The sequence below is a fragment of the Cibotium barometz genome, chromosome 21 (assembly GCF_041138505.1).
Source record: "Cibotium barometz isolate CiBa-2024 chromosome 21, ASM4113850v1, whole genome shotgun sequence".
Classification (NCBI taxonomy): Eukaryota; Viridiplantae; Streptophyta; class Polypodiopsida; order Cyatheales; family Cibotiaceae; genus Cibotium; species Cibotium barometz.
Window position 1 is genome coordinate 48316713 of NC_141066.1, and position 13017 is coordinate 48329729.

Below are 13017 nucleotides of genomic sequence, written 5' to 3' on the forward strand. Positions count from 1 at the left end.
AAGCCATTTACAGCTCAAATCGTGTGTTACCTCACGAAGTCAATTCCATCATCAATAATACCATTAGTTTGTTATACACACAATCGCATAGCTTTGTCAACAACTTCCAATCTCATCAAATGTATAGCTTGGTGGTGAAATTCGCATCCAAAACCTTGCAATGGCTTCTTATGATTCTTAGCAGCCTCAGCAAAACAACAAATTCTACATCATGAAATTCAAGCACAAATCGGTCACATATACTGATCTTTACATATATACATGCATGCACATACATACATACACGTACACAAATTTTTCTTACTTGTCTTGTACCCTTGATTAATCAAGGGTACAAGACAAGTAAGAAAAATTTGTAAAGACTTTTTACCTTTGTCTAACACAATGGTTGAGAAAAACAATGTAAAGGTATTTTGCACTTGACATTATGACGTTACTTTTGGAAGTTGTCACAAGTTTAATATTACTTAACACACACAGGTGTGGTGTGCATGTATATATAGCTGTGTTTGTGTGGATATGTATGTACGCGCACACACACACACACACACATGTATATACATATACACATATACACATATAGGATTCACCCACGCCCGCCGTTGAGGAGAGAAGAGGACTGTGCTTGGAGATGGTTGGTTGTTTGCCTTAGTGGTGACGAATGCAATTGCATGGGTTTTCTTGGGTGGAAGTTGTAGTTGGACTATTGTGTTCAAACTTGTTGCTAAGGCGCAGAAATTGGAGTGCTAACAAATCTCTCTTCCTTACCTGACTCTTCACAATCATGTGTTCCTCCCAAAGATCACCTCGCACTTTCTGCCAACAACCTAGCAGCCTTCTTATCCCATATGACCCACTCCTAATGGGGAGACGGATAAGGAAAGCCCATAAAAAGCCTAGCCCTAAAACCACTTGATTATCTACATACAGCCGCCACCCCCTTGAGCTACACCATATAATCTCTCTCTCTCTCTCTCTCTCTCTCTCTCTCACATACATGCATACACACAAATATGTGTACAAGCATACATACATACATATTGTGTGTGTCCATGTACGTATACACGCATACATATTGTATGTGTGCACGTGCATGTGTATACAAGTTTCTGTGCATGCACATGTGCATGTAGCCAATGCAACTGAACAAGCAGATGCAAAAAACCAATCTAAATTTTCTGAAACTTTTTTTCCTCTAGCTTTTGGAGTTTCCTGGTAGCAGTTGCAATCAAGCCATTTACTGCTCAAATCGTGTGTTACCTCACGAAGTCAATTCCATCATCACTAATACCATTAGTTTGTTATACACACAATCGCATAGCTTTGTCAACAATTTCCAATCTCATCAAATGTATAGCTTGGTGGTGAAATTCGCATCCAAAACCTTGCAATGGCTTCTTATGATTCTTAGCAGCATCAGCAAAACAACAAATTCTACATCATGAAATTCAAGCACAAATTCGTCACATATACTGATCTTGATTTGCTGTTCGTTGAATAAGTCTTGGTTGCAATAGATTATAACATCTATTGCAGCAGTGGATATCCAGTTATTGAAGAAGTGAGAAGAGAGTGTAGGATAAAAGTAAACTCTAGATAGAAATGAAACTTCTTCACCTTGAGACTGATGATCAGTACATGGACATGCATGCACTAGGCATGATTCCATTTTCAAGTTAGAATTTAAGTTGCCTTATTCTTTGTCCCTTTCAGCCTTATCTTCCTTGCTATCCATTCACAATGTAAAACAGCATCCCAAGGATGTCACACTAGTAAATCCTTGTTTGAAAGAGATTTTTCCTACATCTATACTCACGCACACGTTGGTCTCCTCTTACAAAGTGCCACCGCCACAACCACACCTATTGCGATTTGACCCGGGGGAACTTCGACACGCTACAACTAGCCTATGTGCTGGTGGTATGTCACACTAGTATATTCTAAAAAGAAGCACCTATTTATCAAGCAAGCTATTCTGAACTGGGCTGTCAATGCCATGTCTTTACCACTGTGTGTGCAAATTATAAGCTTCAACATGTAAGGTCTTTGCCTAGCTCTATTTTAATTGCACTAAGAACAGTCGATCCTACATCCACACAAACAGTATGGGAAACACTACCCTTGATTTGCAAAAATAAAACAGTACAGAAATCATCCCCATTATTTTTTGACTTCTACATTCTGCTCTTGCTTCATGCACACTTCACTGGGGATGGCTTGTAGTCAAATACAACAAGTTTATCCAGTGCTTGTAAAATCTTGGTTGCATACTCTTCATGTGCCGGGTGGACGAGGTAAGCATCACGACCTTGAGGTGACTCAAAAGTCAATACGAATACATGGGTGAATCCCTGATGTCTGTTCTCCACACTTATATCTGTCCCCCTACAGCAAGCTCAAATAGAGAAACACAGCATAAATCACAAAACATCAAATAAGAAAAATATAATTTCTTTGCTTTGCATAAAGGAAATAGTTCTAACAATAACAAAAAGGAAATAATGCAGAGCCACCAGTGTTTGTAGCAGTTTGCTCCTGATAGGTATTGGTAGAAATCCATACGGTTTAAGGCAAGTGCAGTGTTGTATGGCAGGGGAAGCATCTCTACCGTCCAACCTATGGACAAGGGAGAGATGTCTGCAAAGACCTTGAGTTCAAATTAGTATACTGCCTACTATATGACTAGCTGTATGCTGCAGAGTTACAAGGGCTATCTACAACGTCATCTTAAGTTTACCTTGAAGCCAAAATTTGAACAGTAAACCTTCATCCTTCCTCTATTGATAGTCTTTGGCCTTGAAAATCATCTTGTTATCTTCTTCATGTGCCTTCCTTCTAATCATTGGATGAGCTAAGGGTAACAGATTTTGCACACACCAATCCACACATGCATGCGTGCACACACACAACCCCCCCCCCCTGTCATGTGCACAGTGTGTATCTACCGTGTGCTATACGCATGCAAGACTAGTTTCGAGGCTTGGGGAAGCTTGGAACTAGGCAGGCTGATTGACGAGCTGAGTTAGGGAAATACTAACAGGCGGGCACCCAAGTATGGACGGGCGACGGCCAAGTGTGGACGCCCGATGACAGGCCAAGAGCCTATAAAAGGGTGGCCAAGGTTAGTTATTGTATTATAGAGAGTCTCGCGAGTTTGTGAGAGCTCTAGTGCAGACGTGCACCTGCTTTATGCAGCCGAGGCCGGCAGCAATCTTAGGCCCGCGAGGGCAGCTTCGTGGCGGTATGGGACGTCGCGAGGAGGAGATTGGTCGGTACGTCATCCTAGTTAGCTCAGCTCGTGGCTCGGTGGGGACAGCCAAGACTGTGGGCTTGCCCACGGCTGTCATGGTTGGGAGGTGAGTCAGGCCTGCACCCCCTTGCTTGTTTGTTTGTTCGTTTGTTTGTAGGATTCGAGTTTCGAACCGAGATCGATCACGAGGGGATCCGTGGGGATTTGACAGTGGTATCAGAGCATACCTCGTGAACGAGCAAGTCGGTAGGTAGAGAAGAAGAGGTCGAAGAACGGTATGTGTTAAAAAGCTTACTGTTTTCCTGTGCATACTGCAGTTTTCAGATTTAGTATGTGTTTTTTCTTCATCAAAGACACCCATGTTGATGGGAGATGGTAGTTAAGTAGGGTTGATTGCTTTTGCAAAGAAGAGGCCTGTTTTGTTGTGCAGTCGCATAACCTGCAGGCAGAGAAAACAGAAAAAAGGAAGAAAAAGCACGTTTGCTTTTCTGGTTCCAACGAGAGAGAGAGCGAGGATATGAGCAAGGATGTGATGTAATGTAAATGGATGTGGATGTGGATGTGGATGTGGATGTGGATGTGATGTGATGTGATGTGATGTGATGTAAATGGATCGGAAACCTTAGAGGAGGGTGCTTTTAAAACTTAAAAAGTTTAACTAAAAAAAAACGAAAAGCTAATAAAACGTAAGCTTTCCTTAGTTTTTTTTTTCTCCTCCTGGATTAGCCCGTCGGTGAGCTGAATGGCAAGTTCACTTTCAGTTTCATCCATATGATCATGGAAAGAAGATCCAGTTAGCAGCAGGTTTCCTGTCCGGCAAAGCTTTGCTTTGGTGGAAGGAACTCAACCCTAAGCCAACGACTTGGGCACAATTTGAAGATATCTTCAAGAAAGAATTCCTCAAGAAAGAGGATGACTATGACGTTGTTGCCCGGTTTTCAGCTTTGACCATGACATCGCAGCACCTCACTTATGAGGTCTACCTCCAGAAGTTTCGTGACTTGCAGATGGAAGCTACAAAGATGGATCCCACTACTCTGTTGGGGTTTTTCGTAGCTGGTTTACCAGACTCGTACCGATTACAGGTTAAAAATAACAAATGTAAAACTTTGGACGAGGCTATTCATTCAGCTCGTATCTATGATGATACGATGGTCTCTTCCAAGTCCAAACCCGTTACCGAGCAGGGGAACAAGCATAAAAGAAAGTTCTCCGCACCTATGGCTAACACGAATGAAGGCAAGTCTTCGGACCAACCTTCGAAGAATTCCAGTTCGACACCAGCGAAGAAGAAACGACTCCTTAGGGCTTTAAAGCTCAAGAAGGAAGGACGTTTTATCTGCGAAGAAAAAGGACACATGCGTAATGAGTGCCCAAAGCAAAAGGATACCAAGTCAAACGCAGGACCCAAGCCAAAGGCAGCTAACCAATTGTCTTTGACAAGTAAGTCAATTACTGTACTTTCTCGCCCTAGTACTTGTTCTGATTGTCTGTTCAATTCTAAGGTATTTGGCATGCATGATCTTCTCCGAGTTTATGGAGAAGTGAATGGCCATAAGGTTCACATTCTTTTAGACCCTGGCAGTTCGCATAATTTTGTTAACTACAAACTTGTGCAGAAATTGAGTCTTGATACGACACTCAGCGACCATACCTATGAGGTACGCCTACCTGCGGGAAGGCAAGTTTGGGATCGCAAGGTGGAGATGCTTCCAATCCAGATTCAGGACTACAAAGATACTCTGGAATGCTATGTTATGCATCTGGAAAATGTAGACTTGTTATTAGGGATTGAGTGGTTTAAGACGCTTGACGTCCAGATAGATTGGTCTAGTCATAATTTTTCTTTTCAGCATAGGGACACCAAGTATAATATTTTAGGTAATTGTATCCATCTCTCTCAGAGACCTCTTGAATGGATTCTTCTTTGTATACCGCTTTCCATTGTGTATTGATTCTACTTTCTTCTTTTCTCATCCCTTCCATGGATGTAAATGAATTAAGTGTGTTTGAAAGCAAAGAATTACACAAGATACTTGATTCATTTCAAGATGTATTTCCTAAGAAACTGCCATCGGATTTACCACCTGAACGGACAGTAGATCATCGTATTGACTTGATCCCTAGTGCTCATCCTGTCAGCATTCCACCTTATAAGATGAGCCAAGCTGAGGAAGATGAGTTGGCTTAACAACTCGAAGATTATTTGAGGATGGGCCAGATCCATCCAAGTAAATCACCTTGGGGTACACCTGTGTTGCTTAGGAGAAAGAAGGACAATACCTGGAGGATGTGTATAGATTACAAGAGATTGAACAAGCTGACCATTAAGAACCGTTATCCTGACCAACATCATTTACTTGGGACACAAGATCACTAGAGATGGATTGAGCATTGACTATGACCGAGTTCAGAAGGTTTTGGACTGGCCTATACCACGAACAGTGAAACAACTTCGTTCTTTTCTCGGTTTTGTTGTTTTTCTTCGGAAATCTGTACGGGAGTACTCTCAGCTCACACTCTTGATGACTGTATGTGTGTGATGCGCATGATTTGAGAGGAAGGAAAGCTCGTTGGGTAGAGTTAATGCAAGATTTTGATTTTGAGATCCGTTATCGGAAAGGGTCCATGAATAATATTACAGATGCGCTTAGTCGAATTAGAGACGTGAATACTTTGTCGTTCACCGAGATTTCTACTGACTTATTTCAGTCATTGAGAGGGCTTTGCAGGATTGATAGTTATTTTGGTCCATTTTGGCAGAAGATCCAGGACGGGAGCTCATTGATTGACCAAGACTCCATGACTGAGCAGTCTTTCATTCAAGCTGCAGGAGGCCAGTGGATGATTCGGAATGGTTTACTGTTCCGTAATGACAAAATTTGTATGCCATAGATCTCGGACATTAGGTCCAAGATTCTGAAGGAGTGTCACGACGCCCCTTCTGCTGGACACCCTGGGGTACACAGGACACTATCATTAGTGAAACACACTTTTTATTGGTCGAAGATGAAAGGGTATGTAGAAGATTATGTTCTCAAGTGCCAGATTTGTCAGGCAAATAAAGCTGAACGCTTTAGACAGGCTGGGTTGTTGCATCCTTTGCAAATCCCAGGTAATAAATGGGAAAGTATTTCCATGGATTTTATTACCGGATTGCCAAGAACACATCAAGGCCACGATTCTATTTGGGTTGTGGTAGATCGCTTGACAAAAATGACTAGATTTTTACCGACCCGGAAGACTACTACAGCTACGCAATTAGCTCGACAGTTTATCGAGTAATTGTTTAGACTGTACGGGTTACCGCAGGACATAGTCAGTGATAGGGACTCTAAGTTTACGAGTGATTTTTGGAAACTTGTTTTTGAGAAGTTGGAAACAACTTTGAATTTGAGTTCCTCTGATCATCCTCAATCTGATGGCCAGACTGAAAAAGTGAATCAGATTTTGGAGGATATGCTTCGGGCATATGTATCCAAAAGACAGAGTTCATGGGAGGATTATCTTCCTATGTTAGAATTTGCATATAACAGTACTAAGCATACGAGTACAGGGTTTAGTCCTTTCATGCTTATGTATGGTTTTCAACCAAGATCACCTGTTACAGTAGGATTCTCAGGACTTCAGCATGATGCAGCACGTAATTTTTTACAAGATATGCAGGAAATGTTACAAGTTGCGAAGGAATCTATTAGAACTGCTCAAGACCGAGACAGGTTTTATTCTAATAGACATCGTTCACCTAGAGAGTTCTCTGAAGGAACGATGGTGTATTTGCGAGTTCCGAAAGATTTCGAGACTTTACGGACAGGTAGATCTCCGAAATTATCCCCTAGATATTGTGGACCATTTCGTGTTACACGACGGATTGGTTCAGTTGCATATGAATTGGATTTGCCTTCTCATGTGAAAGTTCATCCTGTATTTCATGTCAGTAGACTTAAGGAAGTACTGGGTGGAGCAGATCAATTAGTTACTCCTCAAGAAATTATAGATGTCCAGGACATGACATTTGTTCCGCACGAACCTAAAAAGATTCTTGGATTTCGTGAACGAAGATTGCGTCATACGCTTATCACGAAATACAAGATCAAGTGGAAGGATCGTACAAGATCAAGTGGAAGGATCGTGTTGAGGAGAACGCTACATGGGAGACATTGACTTCTCTTCAGAGAGATTACCCTGGCTTTTTAGTGAGCTCAGGAGTGAGCTCTTAGAGGAAGGGGAGTATGTCATGTGCACAGTGTGTATCTACCGTGTGCTATACGCATGCAAGACTAGTTTCGAGGCTTGGGGAAGCTTGGAACTAGGCAGGCTGATTGACGAGCTGAGTTAGGAAAATACTAACGGGCGGGCACCCAAGTATGGACGGGCAACGGACAAGTGTGGATGCCCGATGACCGGCCAAGAGCCTATAAAAGGGTGGCCAAGGTTAGTTATTGTATTATAGAGAGTCTCGCGAGTTTGTGAGAGCTCTATGGTCTTGGAGCTTGGATCTAGTGCAGACGTGCACCTACTTTATGGAGCCGAGGCCGGTAGCAATCTCGAGGCTCGCGAGGGCAGCTTCGTGGCGGTATGGGACGTCGCGAGGAGGAGATTGGTCGATACGTCATCCTAGTTAGCTCAGCTCGTGGCTCGGTGGGGACAGCCAAGACTGTGGGCTTGCCCACGGCTGTCATGGTTGGGAGGTGAGTCAGGCCTGCACCCCCTTGCTTGTTTGTTTGTTCGTTTGTTTGCAGGATTCGAGTTTCGAACCGAGATCGATCACGAGGAGATCCGTGGGGATTTGACACCGCCACCCACCCAAACTCCAATTCATGCAAAAAAACATGAAATGAGACTCCATCACCATGTCTTGGAGCAAGGTTGTTAGAGGCGTCCCAGGCGTTTGGTACGAGGCGAGTATGGTACATGCCTCGAAAGACTCGTATTTTCTAGAGACGTTAGAGGCGTCTCTCTGTGTGTGTGTGTGTGTGTGTATAGTGAAAGTTGAGAGAGAGAGAGAGAGAGAGAGAGAGAGAGAGAGAGAGACTAGAGTGTGTATGTATGAACCTTGAGGGAGGGAGAGAGAGGGTGTGTATGAGAGGGAGAGAGAGTGTGTGTGTGAAAGAAAGAAAGCTATATTAAACGTCTGCAAAAGGCCAAAATGACCTATGAGACCAAAATAGTCCATCATCATCATCTAGATACATCATCAAGATTCAAGGGTACAAAGTAAAATGAAATGAACTGAAATGAACCAGTAGTATAGAGAGAGCTCCAAAAGTAGGTATGGCAAACATCATCATCCTAGTGTGTTTGAAGTTTGAACTTTGAACTTTGGGTCTTGAGAAAGGCTTAAGGGAGGGAGGGAGAGAGAGAGGGTGTGTGGGAGGGGCTGCCTTGGGCCCTTAAAGCCCCCGTCTAAAGACTCAAACCAGCAAAAATGAATAAATAAATAAAAATTTTGTTGACGCCTCGATCAGGCAATCGTACGCCTCGAACGCCTCTAACCGTTAGAGGCGCGCCTCGTAGTAACAACTATGTCTTGGAGTTCCATGGACATGATCATCTACTCCAAGATAAGCTTGCTTGGCCACTAGAGCAAGATGCCTCACTCTGTTTACTTGCGACCTGTCAAACCTCATCAATAGTGTAGAGGAAGAACATTGTCTATTATGAAGCAATCACTGCCTGTCTATGACCACATCATGACACCCCCTGCATATATCACAAAGCCATACAGAGCATGCGATGATCACAAATGATCCAGTTGGGCCCGCTAGTTGACTCTCAAAGGAATCCATGGACTACCTTACCAAGCTAATTGCCTGGTCCCAATCATGACCTATGGCCCTTGTCCAATTCTGTTATGGCCCCAAAAGGCACAACATGGCTGGCATATAATTTGAGGCTAGGCTTACACCTGGATGGGGACACAACTAGGTAATGACTTATGTGTCAGAATGCGCAGCGGAAGACTAACGCACGTAGGAGACGCACCACCATCGAGCTCCATGAACACCCCAACGGGCACTGCAGCATCCCTCCACCGGGCTCCCATCTCCCAGTGAGCTGCCTCCCAAAACACCAGCCGGAGGAGATGACTATGACAAGGTGCCATTCTAGCCTATATATGGCTCTTCAACTTCCCATGCTTCCACTTATGGGATAATCCAAGGCACCTTCTAGCCATAGTTCACATGCTCGAAATCGCCAACCTTCCAACATTATGGGCACTTGTGGCCTCGATTAGTATAAAAAGTCTTACTTATTAATAACTGTGCTTTCCATCTATAGTTAGGACCCAAGCTCTATATAAGTGAGTTATTGGCTCATAAGTGAACATCCCCACTAGGGGGAACTAATGGGGAATCAGGACCCAAGCTAGGCTTTGCCCAGGGCTACATGGCTTGAGCCATACACCTGGACTAGTGGGCCCCATGGTATGGGATGCCGGGGGTTTTTTGGGCCAAAGCATGGCCGAGGGCGCTCCAGATGGAGCTGTGGTCGGATGGAGACGAGCCAGCACCATGAATATGTTGGTTTGTGTTGTTTGTCTTTCTTGCAGGGGTTGCTTGGGAGATAAGGATGCATCTGACCACCACTCGCATGGTTTGGGCACCCTTGCCAGCCTATGACTTGCCCACGCTAGGTAGGTGCCTGTCCTCGCCAGGAACAAGCTGAACCAACCTTGTTTTCGAGGCCCAATCTGCTGCTCATACTGCCAGTCTTCATTTGGTCTATGATCTAATTGGCAAGTGCTGATTGTGGTACATGCTTCCTACTTCTCTCACATGGGCATGTGGTTACAGATGATGCTCAGGGGGGATTCTGTAAATATTTGTGGCAACAGATGATGCTTTAAACACACTAAATATTTATGGTAGCAGATGATGCTTGTGGAGAGAGAGAGTGTGTGTGCGTACCATTCAAAGGCTTTGATGTGGTCGATGAGGGCAGGAAGGCCGTGAAAACCCTTGATGAGGCTCTCCTGCTGCTCAGCTGAGATATCATCCTTGAACTTCACCATCACCACATGCTTTACAGTCTCCGCCATCGCTAAAACCTAAGCGAGCTCGCTCCCTCTCTCACTCGCTCTCTGCGCGCTGAAATCTTAGCAGGCTACACAGCAAGTAGGTTTACCCGTCCCGAGTCCCGAGTCCATCTTTACTGCTTGCTCCCACCTTTTTCCGTGGGATGTGCTACTTTATGGCTCCTAATATTTTCTACACTCAAGCCTCAATGCAATTGAGGCTTTGCCTCCCACCTTTTTCCGTGGGATGTGCTACTTTATGGCTCCTAATATTTTCTACACTCAAGCCTCAATGCAATCGACTCCATACTTGGTTCTCCTCTCTATGGGCGGAAAATAAATTGTACGACCGATAGGCGACTGTTCTCCTCTGTGTGCTGGTCCCCTATGGAAAAACCATGGGGTTCTGGTTTGGGCACCCCCAAGTCGTCAACACATAAACAAGGACTGAACTGCTTGGACAACCGATTCTTCAACTAGAGGGCTTGTCGTCCCAGGAAGGGCATTCAGTACAAGGAATGCAGGGAGCTTGGCACACTTCAATCAAGGAAAACATGGATTTTATGTAGCAGAGCCGTCATGCAATCCTCCCTCTACATGAACAACACGTGGCATCTTCTCCTTATTTAGGTTTGGATAACCTAACCTTTGGGCATTTTCACTCGTCTTGAGAACCAGCATTGGAGTTCCGCTCTGTCTACAATCCAGGATATGGCATCTCAGATGAAAGCGCCCAAGGTGGAGATCGAGTCAAACCAGGAGATGTCATCCGAGGGCTCACAGAGCAGTGAGACAGGACTTCCCCTCTTCTAGAGGAGGATGGAATCTGACATGTCAACGAGGTGTTGGCCAAAGTGAACAAGGGCAAAGCTTTAACGTTGCAGTAGAAGGCAACAAGGAGGGAGGCAGCGATCCTTCTCGAGTGCAAAATCGACAACTTGGAATTGGTAGGAAACTTTCTATCTCATTACCTAAAGATCTGGTGAACAAGTGGAACATTTCTTACCAAGCTAGGGCAATAGTATTATGGTTTGGACCAAGACCTCCAGTAGAGATCATGCGCAGTTGGATTAGAAACAATTAGACCACGAGGGGATGGGAGGTAGAAAAGACCCAATTTCTACCAAATAACTATAATTGTTTTCTGTTTAAAACAAACCAAATGGCCTTAAATGTTTTAGGGGTAAGACAGTGGATGATCAAAAATTCCGCGCTTTCTGTGTTTAGATGGTCCCCAAACTTTTCTCCCCTGGGCCCTAAACCCTGTTTGGTGCCTATTTGAGTGGAGCTCCCCAACCTGCCTCTTCACTTATGCCCACTGCTGAAACTTATAGTGAACTCTCTAGGTATACTACTAGGGACTAGACCCACAGATGATCTCAATCGTCATTGGCTCCCACAAGCCCTTATAGAGCTAGACATCAACCAGGAATTACCAACTAGCTTGACAATTTTAGCTGGGACTGGCTATTCCATTGACCAACCATTAGTCAATAAGAATATTCCAAATGCATGCTTCCACTGCGGAGCTAAGGACCACTTCATAAGAAACTGTCCTATTAAGTTCCCCCCACCTCCCCCTAAATCAGAGCAACAGAAGAGTCCCATAGAGACAACCAGGGCTTTTAAACAGTGGGTAGGAGAAGTAAAGCCATCAACAAAAGCTGGCTTCCAAAAGGTAACCCCAAGGTAAAACAAAACAATCGTTTTACCCTCCATTCTGATGGATATTGCCGGGAGAGGAGAGCTCTAAAGAAGAAAAGGAATATGTGCCGAGTTCACAGATTGAAGCCAAACAAGATGGATTTGAATGGGAGGTGGATGACATGGACTTTTAGAAAAACTTTCAGGAAGATCAATTTCTCCCGTCACAATAAGCAAAATAGGAGATTCTCCCCAGAGAAATCATAAAGAATGCCTCCCTTGTTGCTATAAAGTAAGGTATTAGGAATGGTAAATTGGTGGTTTTAGGATCCTCCAAAAGAAGACAGTCGTCGCTCGCAGGTGGGGAGGGACATAGTCCCCAGCACCGAATGAGAAAACCCCTAAGTCTAGTGGGAAACCACCATCAAAAACTCCTAGAACCTGATGTTAGACAACTTTACAACTCTGTCCTTTAACACAAAAGGCCTAACTGATGATATAAGACCTTGTATTATTAAAGATTGGTTGTGGCAAATAGGTCTAAAACCCTCATTTATTTGCCTCCAAGAAATCAAAGTGAATGGAGATGCATTGCAGAGAAATCTATGCATTGTATCAAAGAATCACAGATGGTTTGTCTCACCAACCATCCTCAAGGAAGTGGGGGAATAGCCCTACGAATTGATATAATGTTGGCACCTTGCATAAAGGGGGTATAAGTTGATCCTCTCCATAGATGGAGTAGACACGGGTGAGGATGTATTTACAGTGGTATCTCTATTGCTTCGGGTCTTGCAGGATCCGGACTTGGGCTATGGTCATCTCTAATGAGCACTAATGCTTTACAGTCTCCGCCATAGCTAAAACCTAAGCGAGCTCGCTCCCTCTCTCTCTCTCGCTCTCTGCACACTAATATCTTAGCAAGATACACAGCAAGTAGGATTACCCATCCCATCTTTACTGCTTGCATGATTTTTTAGGGGCAAGACAGTGGATGATAAAAAATTCCCTGCTTTCTGTGTTTAGATGGTCAGACTTTTCTCCCCTGGGCCCTAAACCCTGTTTGGTGCCTATTTGAGTGGATCTCCCCATTCTGCCTCTTCAC

General features: G+C 44.1%; 1 protein-coding gene across 1 annotated transcript; it reads right to left on the reverse strand.

Annotated features, from left to right (window-relative positions):
• Positions 1-2104: 2104 nt before the first annotated feature.
• LOC147627283 (stress-response A/B barrel domain-containing protein HS1-like) lies at positions 2105-10435 on the reverse strand. The gene is made up of 2 exons (XM_086815913.1): positions 10162-10435; positions 2105-2385 (listed from the first exon to the last, which is right to left on the reverse strand). Exons 1-2 carry the CDS (start codon positions 10290-10292, stop codon positions 2193-2195), a joined length of 324 nt encoding a protein of 107 aa, XP_086672039.1. The 5' UTR covers positions 10293-10435; the 3' UTR covers positions 2105-2192.
• Between the last annotated feature and the right edge of the window lie 2582 nt (positions 10436-13017).